Source organism: Abramis brama (assembly GCF_963993115.1).
Source record: "Abramis brama genome assembly, chromosome: 9".
Lineage (NCBI taxonomy): Eukaryota > Metazoa > Chordata > Actinopteri > Cypriniformes > Leuciscidae > Abramis > Abramis brama.
The window spans coordinates 35,442,052-35,460,521 of record NC_139971.1 but is presented as its reverse complement, the minus strand read 5'-3'; the positions used below and the strand labels follow the sequence as shown (position 1 = coordinate 35,460,521).

The 18,470-nt window shown below is 35.7% G+C and overlaps 1 protein-coding gene across 1 annotated transcript; it reads right to left on the bottom strand.

The window, feature by feature from the left end:
* Window positions 1–480: 480 nt before the first annotated feature.
* On the bottom strand, window positions 481–18,122 carry swap70b (switching B cell complex subunit SWAP70b; the record flags this gene model as incomplete). Its single annotated transcript, XM_084125241.1, has 12 exons — window positions 481–1,382; window positions 1,933–2,029; window positions 2,200–2,398; window positions 5,194–5,360; window positions 5,876–5,983; window positions 8,176–8,357; window positions 9,341–9,449; window positions 9,605–9,751; window positions 11,335–11,562; window positions 12,189–12,362; window positions 17,187–17,327; window positions 17,964–18,122. The coding sequence occupies 12 exons, from the start codon at window positions 18,120–18,122 to the stop codon at window positions 1,264–1,266; spliced, it is 1,830 nt and encodes a 609-aa protein (XP_083981367.1). The 3' UTR covers window positions 481–1,263.
* Window positions 18,123–18,470: the final 348 nt, after the last annotated feature.

Below are 18,470 nucleotides of genomic sequence, written 5' to 3'. Positions count from 1 at the left end.
ACGTTGGAATTCTGCCAAAAGTGTGTATGATGCGTTCATCGATTACAATATAAAGCGTGATATAACAAAATATAGATATAGATAAAACAAAAGGTCTATCATAAACTAGCGCTAAGGCCCAGAATCTGCCTTACCTACATTTACGGCCAGGAGCAATTACTGAAACAGATGATATAGGCCAACTCGTGACATACCGACATAAAAGCTTTTTTGAGTTCTCAAATTTAAATTCTCCAACAAATTTGTCCAATATGTATTTAAACATTTCAGCAATTAGCCAGGTCCCTTTTCAACCCAATTTAAGTTTCCTTCACATCCAATATCCAACCATTTCTACAAGCAGGGCTGTAAACACAGTAATCTAGCGACCCCTCGTGGACGGTTACCATTAAAACCTTTCACATTTCATGCACTGAACAAAATTATTCCGGTATCAAGGCAGTAGGTTCTAAAACACAGCAAATAAATAATTTACAACTATTAAATAATGCCTTTTTATTGAATGATAAACAATACAGTCTCAGGACTTAAATCTGGGCATTAGTTTGTGGCAAACACAAGTTTGGTACTGTATTGTAACTGACTGAAAAATCCCCAAAAAACACAGATAAATTGTGGTAATGAGTTTTGTTAATAATCAGTTAATAATAAAATCATGTCTCCTTGAATGAGAATGGGTACAACTGTTATGTGAACTGTTCTTGCAAAAGTATTATGTATAGTATAAATTATCAGAATGTTTTTCATTAGTCCATTTTACATGATAGATGATAAACATTTTTAATACATTTAAAAAAAAAAAACACTAAATTAGAGATGACTGCAATGTATGCATAAGTGCACTTTGTAAAAATTTACTTGGTCAGAAAGGTTTTTCACTTAATTGTTTTTTTTTTTTTACTTTTATAAAAATAAAAAAAGGGTTTAAAATCCATGAATTACGGGGAAGAAACATCTGCCATTACTTTGGTGGAAATGCACCAAAATGAACACATTCACAAGATGTAGAACATCATACAAAAATGTATAAAATCACTTCAAAGCAGAGGGCCAAATGACACTGGAATGTTACAGTATAGATTTCAATGGTGAGACACGATTCTTCAGATGAAGCCAGGCTAAACCCTATAAAGTCAAGTGGCCTACAGGTTTAGTGTGGTCAGAGACTAACCCCACAGAGGCAGCATACATACTTCACTAGTGACTTTATCTACAGTAATGGTGTATTAACAGCACAGTATAACTAACAAAACTTCAAGGGCACTACTGTGGTGTAGCAGGCCTGTTTTTCTTGACCTGCCAGTCCTTTTCTCTCAGACTCAGTTCTGCCTCTGTGAATGCTGCAGGTCCCCAGTTTGTGATTTTCTGAGGGTGCTTAGGACCTAAAAAAAAAAAACATAAAAAAAACCCCCATACAATAAGATAAATAAGATATGAAAATGAATTAATTCAGCAGACACTAATCTAAAGTTACTCACAAATTAGATTAATATGAGCATAAAGAGCATAAACGGTCAACTGCATTTTTATGGCACTAGATGATCAGTAAATAATAATAATAAACCGTTAATATTATTTTTAAAAATAAACGTTATTATTGTTTATTATTATTATTATTATTATTATTATTATTAATAGAGACAATAATTACATCGATAATAATAGCGAATTTGTTATAATTAGTAATAATAATAATAATAATAATAGAAATGTTATAAATCAAAAAATGATGGTCCATCGCAGTATATTACATAATTGGTGTGAAGGGGTTAATATAGATGCATTGTACCATTTTATTATCTTTTGTTGTCAAAAATATGTGTAGTCTCGATGTGAATAAGGCTTAACCTAAAAATGATAGTCGTATGTGAAAAGATCAGGTGCTGGTAAATAAATGTTAAATAAAAGTGCTTAAATTAAAAAATGGGTCACCTGGCTGAATGAGCCGTATGAGTCCCTCATGGTGGGTCACCTTGTCTTTCCAGCTTTTTGTATTATTAGCAGCATCTGCTAGTTTCTTCATCACCTCCTGCTCAGACAAAAACATACAAACCCACCATGAGAAGTAGCACTATAAAAGAGTGGTTACATTGCACCAATCCAGCCACTAGATGGCAATCTACACAGGAACATTTTTGAGAGCAAGAACGATCACAACTTGCGTATGATTAGCCTGCAGCTGTTATTCTAGTGTCTTACCTCATATTGCTCCAGAGCCTCCTGTCTGTCCGCCTCGAGCTGCTGCAGCTGCTGCATGGCAGACTCCAAAGCGCTTTCCTTTGCCACCCGTTCTCGTTCCAGCTCCTGCTTCTCTGCTTGTGTCTGAGAAATGGTCTGCTGCTGATACAGGTGTATCTGCTCCAGCTCTGCACGCTTGGATGCCTCCTCCTCCAACAGACTGCAGCAGACAGAGATGCACATGCTCACATTAAAAAAAAAAAATCATTTTCAAATGCTACGATATTATACTATATTTACAAGCTATTTATATCTTTATTATAAAAGTGTCAGGAGGAAGCGGTAAATCCTTGTCGTAAGCTCTTGCGTTACTGCTGTGCCACAAAAAAGTATACACTACCATTCAAAAGTTTGGGGTCAGTAAGATTTTTAATGTTTTTAAAAGAAGTATCTTCTGCTCACCAAGACTGCATTTATTTGATAAAAAACAATAAAAAAAAACAGTAATATTGTGAAATATTATGACAATTTAAAATGACTGTTTTCTATTTTAATATATTTTAAACTGTAATTTATTCCTGTGATCAAAGCTGAATTTTCAGCATCATTACTCCAGTCTTCAGTGTCACATGATCCTTCAGAAATCATTCTAATATGATGATTTGATGCTCAAGAAACATTTATGATTATTATCAATGTTGAAAACAGTTATTTACATTTTTATTTCATGATGCTATGATGAATAGAAAGTTCAAAAGAACAGCATTTATCTGAAATCTAAAGCTTTTGTAACATTAAACACTACCGTTCAAAAGTTTGGGGTCAGTAAGAATTGTAATTTTATTTTGGGGGGAAAGAAATAAAATAAATCAATACTTTTATTCATCAAGGATGAGTTAAACTGATCAAAAGTTACAGTAAAGACATTTATAATGTTAGAAAATATTCTATTTTAAATAAATGCTGTTCTTTTGAACTTTCTATTCATCAAAGAATTTTGAAAAAAAATTGTACACAACTGTTTTCAACATTGATAATAATAATGAATGTTTCTTGAGCATCAAATCAGCATATTAGAATGATTTCTGAAGGATCATGTGACACTGAAGACTGGAGTAATGATGCTGAAAATTCAGCTTTGATCACAGGAATAAATTACAGTTTAAAATATATTAAAATAGAAAACAGTCATTTTAAATTGTCATAATATTTCACAATATTACTGTTTTTTTTTCATTGTTTTTTATCAAATAAATGCAGCCTTGGTGAGCAGAAGATACTTCTTTTAAAAAAATTAAAAAATCTTACTGACCCCAAACTTTTGAACGGTAGTGTATATTATGAGCAATTTGTCATAGTGTGTTAATGAAATAACTCAAATTCAAATTCACTCTTATACTGGTACTGGCAGTGTTGGGGTAACACATTACAAGTTACGTAATCAGAATATTTTTTTTCAAATAACCAGTAAAGGTAACGCATACACTGTCACTTTTAAATTTACAAAAAAAAAATAATAATAATAATAAAAAATTATATATATATATAATATAAAAATTTCATTTTTAAAAAAAGTAATTTGAGTTACTGTGCCTTCCCATTTATTGACTGACACCTCTTCTGTCCCCAATGTTGAGAGAAATCGGGAGTAAGTGCAGAGGCGTTGTGTGTAAATATGATGGCTAATGAAGTTCTAGAATAAATGTGAGCACGCATTTACTCATCTGACCTGCACAAAAACAGAGTATTCCTTAAAATGAACAAAAACAGTGAAATGCAAACTCCGAATACCTACAATCATTAAATGATAAATGACACAAATATACTAATATGCTTTTGCTTTGATGATCCAAAAATATTTATCTTTGATGATCCAATTCAACCATGAGCAAAATGACTTTTTTGTTTTTATCGCTGAAGTAAGAGGGTTGTTGTGTCCCAATTTGCCTACTTATACTACGCCCTAAAAGTATGTACTCTTTTTGTGAAGAAAAAGTACATACTTTTGAGTGTGTAGCAAAGAGTAGACAAGCTTTGGGACGTACTATCATGTCATTAAATTGCGTCTTTTAACAGACTCTGTCGCATAGTTACACGCATCCTGTCACTAAACTGGCCTGTCAATCAACAGTTAAAATCCTCCACATTTCATTTAATTTCATTTCCTACCGTATTAGAGAGAAAAGAAGTAGCACGTTGATCTGCCAGTTGTGTATCTTTCATGTGGAGAACTCTCCTCATGTGTTTGCTTTACAATGCATTTAAAAATTTGGCCACATGGATGTTTATAAAAGTCCACATTGATGTTGCAGATGAATATAATGCAGATAACGTTAAATAACAACCCTGCAAAGTACTGACATATGGTTACAAATGTGAAGTAAAGTAAATTTAAGATACATTTTTACTGTATATAAACTCATGTGACCTAAAATAGACTGTATAAAGCAAGCATGTACACATTGAATTGTATATATTTTAAACAGAATGGCCTTTGTGAGCCAAGATGTGCGGCCATGTAAATGAGGGGAATTCACACGGGTTATAGTGCATTTGTGTCAGTTTGTGTGTGTGTTTGGGTAAAGTGATGAGCTTGCGATGGGTCAGCACAAACACAGGAAGAGAGATGGCTTTCGCGGGGTGAGACAGGGAACAGGAACTACAGACTTGAACAGACATCATGTGTTTGTGACGCTACTTCAACTTCCCACCTTACAAGGAAATGGACGGCCCTTAGGTTGCCCCATTCCAGGTGCCACATGACATTCATGCCTCAACTGTGATCTTATTCTCACATAAACTACAGTGAGGAACTAAATAAATAGGCTTGGAAGAGACAGACTCACTTTACTTAAGTACAGTAACAAAGTGTTCTGTTCATATGTGAAAATCAGTCTCCTATCAAATATTTTAAATAGGCTAGTTAATTTTATGTTATTTTGTCTGTATTTCTTCAACTATATTGCTGAAATAGGGCACCGAAATGGTCAGAAACGGCCCTGACTTTATACATACCTGGCCTGTAGTTTTCTGACAGTTTCCTCATCCTGTCTGGCCTGTCTTTCGTCCTCTAGTGCTTCTTCTAAGCGGTGGTACATGCTCTCCAGCTCACGTACGCGCTGCAGATACTGCTCTAACTCACTGGACTTTTGAGCCACCTGTTCCTCCATTTGCTGCCGCACCTAAAACACACAAAATTATAAATAAAAAAATCCTTTTTTCTTCAGAACACATAAGAAGATATTTCAAAGAATGTTTTAATTGTCGAAACAACACCGGACCCCATTGACTTTCAATGGACAAAAACATTTTTCAAAATATCTTTTGTGTTCCACTTCCACAGAAGAAAGTAAAGTCATTCAGGTTTGGAACCACATGATGATGACCAAATGATGACAAACTTCATTTTTAGGTGAACTCTCCCTTTAAAAAAATGGCATAAAATCTAAAGTATCAGTGTAGAGAATTTTTTTTAATTTTTTTATGTGTGACTGTGTGCAAATTTTGTGCTTCCACATTTCCAGTTAAAATAGTAGAAAGCAGAACATATGCTGCAGTGTACTTCCTGTAATAATCAAATAAGGAAAGACTGCTATTGGTCAGGTGCATGACATCAAAGCCATAGAAGAGTGAGTGCTATGTCAATAGAAAGTTAGCCAAATTAGTCACCAATCAGGTATACAGAGAGAACAAGTACCATTTTTTCTTTCTCCATTTCCACCCGGTAGAGATCCTGCAGCTCGTTCTGGGTCTGCAGACGTCTGCGTTCCTCTTCTGTTGCATTGGCTGCGGCCTCCTCCAGTTTCTGTGCAACACAAAGACTTAATTTGTAAAAAAAACAAAAAAAACAGATACACGTGTTGAACTGGATTTTACGAGTTGGCTATTAAAGGAGGAAACAAGTAACTTCTCTTCATTGGATCATAATACCACTACCCAGAATGCAAGTGGTCAGAGATGGGCAGTACCATCTGGATTAGGGCCAGTGAAAGTGTATCATATGCAAACTTAAGCATAGCAGGATCTTTCAGCAAACCAAACACAAATAAACCACAGAAGCACTAAAACTGACACATCCAAGCCCATAACATGCACAATGTTGTAAAAGCCAGAATAGAATTCTTTTTATTTCTAGTTAAATATAAACAGCAACAATATCCTCCATTTACACAGCTGACCACAGTCTCACCCCTTAATCACTGTCTATATGGTTGTGGTCAGATGGCAGGTCAGTGTGAGATCCCAGGTGGCCGTGCTGAGTGACAGGGCAGGTATTGTTCCAGTATGAACTCCTCAGGGTTTGGAACGGCCCTCTCTAGCTCTCTCCCCAGGCCCCTATTGTCCTGCCATGTATTAGAGGACAGGGGGAGAGGCACTGACACATCAATGCTGGACTGTTCTCCATTCAGACAACAGTTCAGACACAACTGGACCAGACAATGAGAACTTGTCATCACCGTAAATTAAATGATTGTTCCCAGTTAACACTGTATTTACTGTGCCACTGGTTTTCTATCAGAGAATATTGTGTTGCGTGTAATACACTGTAATCAGCTGTTAGTTTTTCTTCTGCTGAACACAAAAGAAAGTATTTTGAAGAATGTCGGTGGACCCAATTGACTTCCATAGTATTATTTTTTTTTACATACTATGGACGTCGATGGGGTCTATCAACTGTTAGGTAACCCATATTCTTCAAAATATCTTCTTTTGTGTTCAGCAGAAGAAAAAAATTCATACAGGTTTGGAACAACTTGAGGGTGAGTAAATGATGACAGAACTTTAATTTTTCAACATTAAATGCTTAAACTGAAAGCATGCAGGCAAATGAATAAATACATAAAACACTGTTTAAATTTAAATTTGTCTGTGTTTATAGACTAAGTAAACCAATAATTAATATCGAATAATTTCTATTTAAACAGTTCTATTCACAAAACACATTTAAACAGTTTAAAAATGTTTAGATGTTTATAGTGGTTCTTGTGTATAGCTAGTCAAAGAATCAAGTCTTAATTATTGCTTTATATTTGTATGCCAAAAGATTAATTTAGTATTGCTTAAAGTCTATAAACGCAGACAAACGAAAGAGAAATTCCTTTACTGCACATTACTCAACATTAAAATCTCAGTCTTGGTTGATTAGTCGATGTGCTAAATCTGTTCATGGTCATGCTTATCTTACAGATTTAAATCCACTTGCTGATGACAAAACCCATTGGGGATAAGTCTGGCTAAACCCTGATTTAACAATATTAAATCACTCAAGCAGAAAAGATAATTAGGATAACGAGAATTGAGATGAAAGAAGGTTAAGAGGGGTTAAATGAGAAAACACTATTTCTCCAAACTCCCAACCCCCAACTCCCACACATACATACTAAACTCACTTCTTTGCTCAATCCACATCTCTCTATAGGGTGTGAAACCACACACTCGAGCTAATCTGATTTCAGCTTTCAGTACAGGCTGTTTATGATGAAACAACTTCTGCTGAAAGTTTCTGTAGAGGGCCTGAATAGGGAAGGTGGTACTTGAAATCAAAGAAACGGGTTTCAGTGACATCAAAATTCATGAATAGCAGAGAGAGAGTTCACAAAGAACCACCGTGGGTTCCTGAGGAAACATGAATGGTCAGTGTGGAAAAAGACAAAGTTCCTGTTTCACACATTAAACTGCAGTGCAGTATGTTTGTAGTTTTGTTCACAATACCTACAACACTTTATCTTTTCATTTTTTAAATGCTAATTGTTTTTGCCATTCCATGCATGACTAAATACAGGTTTTTCTACAAGTCCCAAAGTTGTAGTCAAATTTTTCCAAAGATGGTGACTTTTTGCAAGGATTGTTTTTTTTTAATCACGAAGTAACAAAATCAAATATAAATGAAATTTAAAATGTAGAAGGAACAAAACATGCAATTTCCAGTAAAAGGTCTGAGAGACATTTGTTTGTGAGTTGCTAGAAACTCAGCAGCTGTTGTAGAACATTACAGACCTTCCTCATGGCCTCCAGCTCTCTCTGTTTGTTCTCATTGGCCGTCTGCAGCTCTCTCATCCTCAGCTCCAGTTCTTCCTGCTCAGCCTGTTGTTTCTGTCGTAACTCTCGCCGTTTCTGCCGTGCCTCGTGGTGTGGAGCCGGACGTCCGACCTTCAGGAGTGTGATACAAGTCTGAATAGCTGAGTGGGCATAAATGATAGAAATGAAGTTAACTCTCACGATAATGTAATATACCAAGTACCAACCTGACAATGGTGAATAACAATAAAGGATAATGAAACAATATAAACAGTATGCGCTCCAGTACACTTTTCTCAGACCTACTCATTCTTTATTAGAGTATTTACCACATTTTATAATAATAGTAAAGTATTCCAAACTACTGTACCACTACACAAGATTTCGGTTTCAAATAAATGCTGTTCTTTTAAACTTTCTATTCAAAGAATCGCGAAACGTTTTCACAAAACTATTAAGCAGCACAACTGTTTTCAACATTGATAATGATAACAAACGTTTTTTGAGCACCAAATCAGCCTATAAGTTATATTTCATCCTAACACAACTATTATATTGAAGTATGTTGCATTAATTGTATTATAAAATCCATTTATAAAATTATATAATAATACAATTTAATTTCATCTTAAATACATTCCCATCATATACAGTTAAAGAGTAAGAAAAGCTGCGTTATAGCTTCAGATGCGAGGTTTCTCTGAATAACGCAGATATGTGTATGTACAGCTGGCCCATGAGAGGTTTGTAATCTGGGTCTAAAAGGTATTTATTTTGTGAACTGGTGAGAATGGCACACTTGGCATTGCTCGAGGAACAGGCAATAGCGCATCTGCAAACAGCGGCAAGTTTGACGAGAGTGACGAGAAGCTGTAAGGAAAGGGTGTGTGGAAAGCCCTTATATGGAGATGGTTTGGATGTGTTTTATGTAAATGACCTACCTCAGGCACACTGTTGCTCATTTAGAACACTCCAAATTCAATAACATCAGAACGATGTTAAGAACAGATTAAAATGTGTACGAACGTGTTGTGAATTAGGCAGTGAGACGTTCTCCTGTGCGCACAAATACGAAATAATCCACGCAATTATTAATGAATCACCCAATGTGATCAAACTTTTGATTGGATGTTTCCTATCTCACCTTGAATCCACTCTTGTTTTTTCTTCTTATCAGAGGCGCTGATTTCAAAGCTTTTGTCAGAGCACTTAACGTAGAAAAGGCACTTTTTGCCCTCCTTATCGGGTAAGGACTGCAGAGGAATGCATGAGGCCATCACAAGAAGAGGAAAAGGAAATGCAGCTATGAGAATGATGTCACCATAACAATTGCAGACAGATTTCACTTACAGTAAAAGCCAAGCTGAGATCATGTTTACAATAAATCATTGCAGAAAAACATTCTTGCCTCAACACAACAGTTTCCATCTAGTAGTATGTCTCCTTTCTTCTCTGTAAGATCTTCACTGGCATAGTATGAAATTACACTGGGTTTCAACAGGAACCACCGCTCGGTCCAGTTCTTCCTTTTGTGGCCCTTTTTCATCATGTAACCCTGTAACAGGTCAAAGGAACAGGTCACATTGCAGTTCAGTTGACTGTTCCCTGCTGGTGGAGCCAAACACTGGAAACAACAGTGAGTCCTGCTCCTCAAATTATCTATGAGTCACTCTGTATCACTGCTACAAGTGCTAAATGGACCAAAAAGTCTGGATACCCATGCTGACTCACATGCTCTTTTTTTCTAAGGTGTCTTTAACACTGAACGCACATTTCAAGCCATGTAAGTATTGCGTCCTGTTTAAGAATCAGTTTCCTATGACTTAGTTAATCTGTATCTTTTCCTGACTGTGTCTACACAGCTGGCCTTGGCACCAATCTCTCTCTCATTCACAGTCATAGCAGAAAACAACAGTGATGCTAGTGTGCTTTGTTCACACTGGCCTCAGATCTACAAAACACACAGACATCAAACACAGGCAACTGATTTAATGGCTGATAGCCAGACGTCAATATACTAACGGTCATTATTAACAGTCATATTGCAGGCTACACTCTGTTAAGGCATTAACATTCCAGGTATGACTTACATTCTTAACCATGAGGAAATTGAATTGTAACAGGTTTGGCAACAGCCGCCACAATGAAACACTGATTAAATCAAACCAGATTTTCCATTTTTGCATAGCAAATTAACATACTTACTGCTCATAGTTTACTTTCTGAGCAAGATTTTAACTATAGTTAATAAATAAAAAAAATGCTTAAATAATGGATATAGACTATCATTCAAAATGATGCATTAAATTGATCAAAAGTGACAGTAAAGACAAGATTAAAAAAGAAAAAACGAATAAATAGAAATAAAAAAAAATTGTGATTAATCGTGATTAAAAACACATACATTTTTGTAGGTTTATATCTAGTTTATTTATTTTATAATGTAATAATTTCACAGTTAATTTCCTAAGTAATGTAGAAACAACATACAGTATATTTCAAATACTTGTTTAGTGGTATCTTTTTTATGAATGAAGGTCAGTCTCACTGATAGTAATACAGCTATTGATGTCTGGATAAAAATGTATTTGATTTGTACATCAAACAGATCCTTCAAAAGGTATGAGCACAACTGTCTATAATATAATAATTAAATTATTTTGGGTCCAAAATTAACACCTGCCAAATGCCAAACAAGACGGAAATTGACTGGTAACTTTATTAGGAAAGATGGCATTATATATCAAATTAAAATATATAATACATGATCGAATGATGACATGATGCAAAACAAACCATTTACTAAAGAAACTTGTCTCCTAACAACTTTTACCTCAGTGAAAATTTTATTTAAAATGTTTTTCTCCATAACTCCATGTGACAGGTGCCAGTTCCCTGAAAGATGAACCCTAATCTCATTTGCTGCGGGTGACGCAACATTTTTGTCAAAAATATGAAAGGAAAAATTAGCCAAATAATACCATTTTCATAGCCAATTAGAAATATTTATGGCCAGCAGATTTTCTCAATTCTAAGGCCAATGGAAATTATCGCAAAAGGTAAATTTTGGACCCTGTATGTATGTTTATGTATGTTGATATACAGTTTATATTATACTGGAGCCATGCTCCTTCTTACCTGTTTGAGCACATCCAGAATAAGTTCCTGGAACACTTCATTAATGCCCATGGAGAGGGTCTGGCGGTCCATGCCCTTACTGAAGTGACCCATACCCACCAACTCGATCATCTCCCACACGATCAGACACTGGTGCTTGCTGCTCAGCTGGAGCTTGTACTCTTCAAATTTTTCTTCGATCCAGCTGCCACCCATGGTATCCGTTAGCTTACGAAGGAAGTACTCTATCTGAGAACAAACACATAATTATATCAAAACTTTTTTTAATACTTCAATGAAATATGTAGAAACGGAAAGGTACTTTTGTGGGCCTAAAACAAATGCATGTTTTTTAGTAAGATGTGTGATTAAGATGATGAAGTTTGAGTTTTCTTTGGCATTTATATGTAATTGCATTTATATGACTAAGAAAGGTATAATAATACTGATAGTTCCCTCTCTATTAAAATATCACAGTGACATGCTGACAACTTCCTTCTTTCAGACTGATCACAATCATAACCAGAATGGGAGAACAGAAGTTTATAAAACAGAAGTACCAGAGAATAAACTGTATACTGTATTTTCCCAACATTCGGGAATATTGGGGAATTATGATTTGAATGCCTGGAAAAGTCCGGAAAATTAATAAAATATTTGAATTGTTAAAATTGTTGAATACAAATTGTTATTAAGCTCTAAAATATTTTGTCAGAAAGCAACTGGTCTTTGTGTGAAAGTAAATAATTATTTATAAAAATCTTCCTCCAGTGATCACAAATGACATATGAAAATAATTGGTCAAAAGGTGTGGAAACCCTGTTTTTAGACAATTTTGTTTCAGAATTTAGCAAAAATATAATTATCATTCTCACCTCCTCAGCGACCATGACCAACGGATATTTATCCTCAGACAGGAAGTTGAAAATGCACCAGATCTTAAATGCATCATCATCTGAGATAAGAAGGTGGTTTCTGTTTAGATTTTTTCTGGCACACAGTGTCCAACACATCCTGTTAAAATCAATTCGGTCAAAGTTGTCCTGGACCTGCAGGGGGAAAAAAGTCCTCATGAGACCTTATGGAACTGAAAATGCAAAAAAATAATGGGCAGAATAAAGTGTTAGATAGGTTCAACTCTAAGCAGATTTGATGTACAGATCAGAATGAACAAAATGTCCTGAATCTGGTTTACAAGTGCAAAGAAGGCCTGAAACCTATTCAAAGCACACACAACACTGCAAATAAAACATGTTTTCCCCTCAGTACTTAACTAGAGTTCCCATGGATACTTTTGGAGAATTCTGGGCACAGTTTGCAACCAGTGCCCATCTGAATAGTGCATCTGAAACATTCAGTTGGGAAAACTGCAAAACATTTTAGCAAAGCAAGCTTTGGGCCGTTAACACGACAGCGTTTTCAACTAAAAACTAAAAACCATTGTATGCGTTTTGGCCATTCATTTACATGACGACAGCATTTTGGGGGCCTGAAAACACAAACTTTTGAAAATGTGTTACAAAGTGCAAGTTTTTGAAAACAATGCTGTTATAGAGTGGTACAAGTATGATGTCAGAACCCTTCATTCTAATTCACCGCTGGTTCCTTCATATCTAAATAAAGACAAATGCTCTCAATAACAAATGCGGAACAGTTAGTTCATGCGTTCATGGCTAGATTATTGTAAAGCTCTACTGGGTGGTTGCACTGCACGCTTAAAAAAAGCTAGAGTTCTTACTAGAACCAGGAAGTATGACCACACTACCCAAGTTGTGTCAACACATCACTGGCTCCCTATAACACATCTCATACATTTTAAAATCTTGCTAATTACTTACAAAGCACTGAATGGTTTAGCTCAGTACTTGAGCAAGCTCTTAATGCATTATAGTCCTTCACATCCACTGCGATCTAAAAATTCTGGCAAGTTGATAATACCTAGAATATCAAAATAAACTGGTAGATCCTTTTCCTATTTAGCACCCAAACTCTGGAATAGTCTTCCTAGTCTTGGTCAGGAAGCAGACACACTCTGTCAGTGTAAATCTAAACTAAAAACACATCTCTTTATCATGGCTTACAACACATGATCAATTTATATTATTCAAATCAGTTAAATTATTGTTAGGCTGCATAAATTAGGTAAACCGGAACAGGGAACACTTCCTATTACACCCGTACTTGTTACATCGTAAGAAGAATGGCATCTACGCTAATATTAGTCTGTATGTCTCATCCTTATCCCAAGGTTACCATAGTCAGTCTGATCTGGTTGAAATCCAGATCAGATGGTGGACCTGCAATTAGACACAACCAAAACACACCCCTGAATGTCAGCAGAGACCGGGTCTACAAGAAAATCCCCTGTGAAGGCCTCGTCAAAATGATAGCCATCGTCACAGATCCTCAGCAGAGACCACAAGAACCAGACAGGCCCTCGCACAGACATTAATAATTTTCCTGTTATGACGGTTAAGCTGCTTTGAAACCATCTGTATTGTATAAAGTGCTATATCATTAAAGGTGACTTGACTTGACTTGAAGTTTTATCCTACAATGCACACTGAACACACTCACAACCCAAGCTGTCAGTTACTCTCAGTTACTTACTTGAAATGTATGTTTTTTTTAAAAATGAACATAACTGCTTCAAAATGTGTGTTTTCGCTATGTGTGTGTAATTTATGCTGTAGAACACAATGTCAAAGTAAGGTCAAGTTATGTTTACAACACGGCTTTATTTTACAAAAAAAACAAAAAAAAACACCAAAAACCCCATTATAAAACCCCAGAGGAAAACCTCGAAGGAACCAGCGGCGAATTAGACGTCCAGGTTCTGACGTCATACCTGCACCACTCTATTGTCTCCGTGACATGTAAACTGCAAAAACGCGAATTTGTAAAAACGGTGACGTCATGTCCTAAAAAAAACTGACAACCCTAATTAAACAAAAGTAGTTATGCCTTTAAATGATAGGGCAAAATTCTAATTATAAAGTACTAAATGTGTATTGAACACAAGTCTGACAAAAGCTAATGAAAGTCTACTCTGGAACATATTACAGTCATTATTCAATATAAACCTACAACATATAAATAAGACCTATATACATTATTGACAAATAATAAGAAAAGATAAAATACGAATAATTGAAAAGAAATAACCTGGGGTGCGTTAGCCAACTTTGGTTGCAGGTTCCATTAAACTCTATTGGTAACGACGTAACTTGAGACCATAGTTGGCTTTGGGAAACCCCAGGTCAGCAGCGCAATAACAGCTCAACAAATATCTACAACATTTTAACAGCTGTTGTTCGCAAATGTTGCATGTTTGTTTTTTTAAATATTTTGTGTAAATTGATTATCTTTTCAGCTCCAAAGGAAGAAAAAAAAAAAAAAATCTCATTTCAATCCCTTCAGCAGAATGGATAAAAAAATAAGCCCAGCAAATATACAAATTACACAACTTGAGACTACAGTTGACCTGCTGGACTTCTTATCATGTCTAAATTAAGATCTAATTATGAATTCATACATTAAAACCAAACGACAAGAAGATGCTGAACTGCTGACCTATTATAGCCCTACACTATTTAGACTCGAGTCCTTGTGGAGTAATGTTTGCAACAAAAGAGACCAGACAACTCCCATTAAACACCGTGCCACTGTAATCCACTGTAAACTCAAGCGCCGTTTCAGTTGCAGTGGTGTAAGTCTGTTTGTTTTGAAATGGCAGCTCCTCTTTACTAATATATGTGCCAGATTTAATCCCTCGCTTACACGCACACCTCCCATCGTGCCCCTGCTTTCTCCGGGAGCCTCACAATAGGGGCCTTGTGGAGACCTGAGAGGCCAGTGGAGCCTCTGTTCTTCTCCAGATGAAGCTGTTCATTTGTATTCAGTGGAGCTTGGGCTCCATCACATTCATAAATAGACTTGATCACGCCTGTGAATAACTGCTTTATGGTTTCTCTGACTGTATAAAGTGTTTGGGATGAGCAAGACAGCTACAGCTGAAAACTAGTCACTGCAATCAGTTCTTTGAGTGAATATTTCTAACTATAGAAGTATATTTGACCTGTAATAATGTCACAAACTGAATATTGTAATCTAGAAGTTCACAAAAAAACTTCAACAACTATGGTCAACAACTTTAATATAACAAAGAAGTAAGGAATAAAAACCAATTGCACGTACATTATCTCACTTTAAACAGCTACTGGAATGGGCATAAAGTATTCATTTTACTTCAAAGTGTTTTATTATGTGAGGTGAAAGACAGAGTAATCTAAAATACATTAAACTAGCACATGTAGAAAATCAATGGTCAATTATACACTTTAGTGGATCTCCAAGGCTGCATTTCATAATTACAGTAATAATAATAATAATAATAAAACATTATATTGTAAAACATAAGGATTTAAAATGGCTGTGGTCTATTTTAATATTAAAAGTTGTTCTGCTTAATATTTTTTGTGAATAAGAAAGTTCAAAAGCATTTATTTGTAACAATCTTGACTGTCACTTTTTAAAATCAATTTAAAGTATTACTTTTTATTCATTAATATTACTAAATCCCAAACTTTTGAAAGGTAGCATATGTTTCCTGTCATTTGAGCATCATCTAACTATCATCTCAAGTAAAACATAGCTGAGCAACAAAAACATTTTGATATTGTGGCCACAGCATGTTATACAGGAGCACAACCACGTATTAGAAGAAGTGGGTCACACAGCGCTAGACCATTTTGATATAGCGTCAATCTATTTTGGTCTTGTGTTGGTTTGCGCTCTTTTGTTCCTCATTTGACATCAGAGCATTTTACAGACAATGCATTTCTGGAATCAAAAGAGCTGAAAGGCTATGAAAGATGTGGGGCATAATTTACCCACACAAAAAAAATAAAAAAATAATCACACAATCATACATAGTCTTGCAATGAGAATTAAGATGTGTGACTAAGCTGTTTGTGTACTGACAGACGGCCATGACTGTGTGTGTAGTGTGTGAATGTATGAGTGTAAAAGTGAAGCACTGTAACTTGTTTTCTCCCACTGACCACAAGTTAAATTACTTGGCTGAGAATCAGAATGGAACGCGGGGGAAAGGGGAAAGGCGGGTCTCTTTGCAGCAGGGTGGAGTGAGTATTTGGTCAGCCACACAACTATACAATTAGAGGCAGAAGTGTGACCAGAAAAAGCTGACAATACGTGGCTAGTGATGTAAATGCCCCAAAGTTTGTTAAACCTCAGACAAACATAAAATAGGCAAAGGGTATAATTTGCCTTTCCACTCTAGGAATTTTAGGCATTCAAATTCAGTGTTGCTTATGATACCTTTTTCAACAACAAATATTGCCTAAACACCAGAATTTAACTGCTTTGTGGTGCATTGAGAAATCTCTTCCCTCCTTCTGTTTCCTTTTACACAAGAAAATGAGAAATTACAATGACAGCAATTCTTCCATGTTACTTTCACCATCATTTCTCTTGCAAAATGAAACACAAATTATCATGCTTGGATGCCTTTCATTATTTAATCTAACATTTACTTTAAAGAGATGTAAATGCACTAGTTGTTTTAGTCAAATTTAACCAAAAAGTGTGTCATGAAGATGACAAATTTTCACATAAGAAAATGAACATCCATAAAAGAATTACAGCATTTATGATAAAGTGCATGGCTCAGCATGAAAAACCGTATGCTGTTTGGAATAAGAATGGCCCTCAAAAGCATTATTTGTCAGTACAATCAACGTATATTTTATCTAGAGAAAAACTAAGATCTAAAATGTCCACTCAGGACTAATTTTTCCACTCAGTGATGGCCCACAATCCTCAAAACTTTGGACAATGAAAGAAGTGCTTACCTTGTCCAGAATGAATCTGTTCAGGTAGGGCATGTATCCCTGATTGGAAACAGGACCTTCATCATCATCTCTAAAGTGTTCCTCTAGAGCTACAGGATCATGAGGGATCTTCATCACTGTGCAGAGGTTATGGGAAAGCACCTGCAAGGCACCACTGAGATTAACACCAAAACATATCCAATAAGAATTCAATAATGGAAATTCATATTCAATAATAGTTATCTAAATCAGTGCTTAAAGACTTATGAAGTAGGCATAGAGTTTTTTTTTAGCCTAGTTCATAGTAGCACTCATGTTGTGTATTTTTGGGAGAACCTTTTAATGTGTTGGACAAAATGTTGATATAATTACCTTAATTAATTTTCATAACTCTTCCATTTCATCTGAATGTTTTTAAATGTTTTTAGAGGTCTGTAACAAAGTCAACGTTTTGGGAGCGATTAGAAAATAACTAAAAGTGTTTAAATTGTCAGGCTGCATTTGTATATTATCTAATACCTCATCTGTAACACACAGCAGTTAAAGTCAGACCTCAGAAATAGCACTCTCTGTCCAAGAGTAGGCTACTTTATAACGTTGTGAAGTTTTGAAACAAACTAGAGATTGAAATTCTAAAGAAAACGTCACATGAAACATTGTTACATTTACAGTCAGTGTCTATGATTCACGCGTCCTTAAACACTAAGAATTTCCCGCACTGAACCATTGAAACAACTGTTACACTCCAGTGCCCAAACTTAAAAGAACAAGACCGTTAATTCAAAGGCAAAAACAAACCTTTAACTGTGACTTAGACACTTTCCCACTTTTATCCACATCCAGGGCTGTGAATGCATGCCATATTGCCTTGAGAAGTTCGTCCCTTAGTCCCATTTTCAGAGGTAGTGTTTCCCGACTACTGTCTGGCGTCGCTCTTGATGTGAACTGTTTTCTCATGAGGTTTTACAATAGAGCGGTCACATGACCTTAGAACTAGAACTACACAACTCGTAGTTAGAGCACCACTCAGCGATGAGCGCATGCTGCTGAAAGACTTGCCAGGAATTTATGACATCAATTGTCATTAGCCAGAGTGATGATTATGAACCTCTCACAATTCTTTTTTTTTTTACATATGTTTCGACATTTCCAAACATCTTAGTACCTGCGAAATGCGAGACTCACGAAAGGCAGTTTGGTTCGCCGGAACGTAACCATAGAAACGGTAAGCTGCCTGTTCTAGCGCCTTCAAAAAGTGAAGGTTTAATTACAAACATTGTTTCAAATGTTATTTAATTGTTAAAG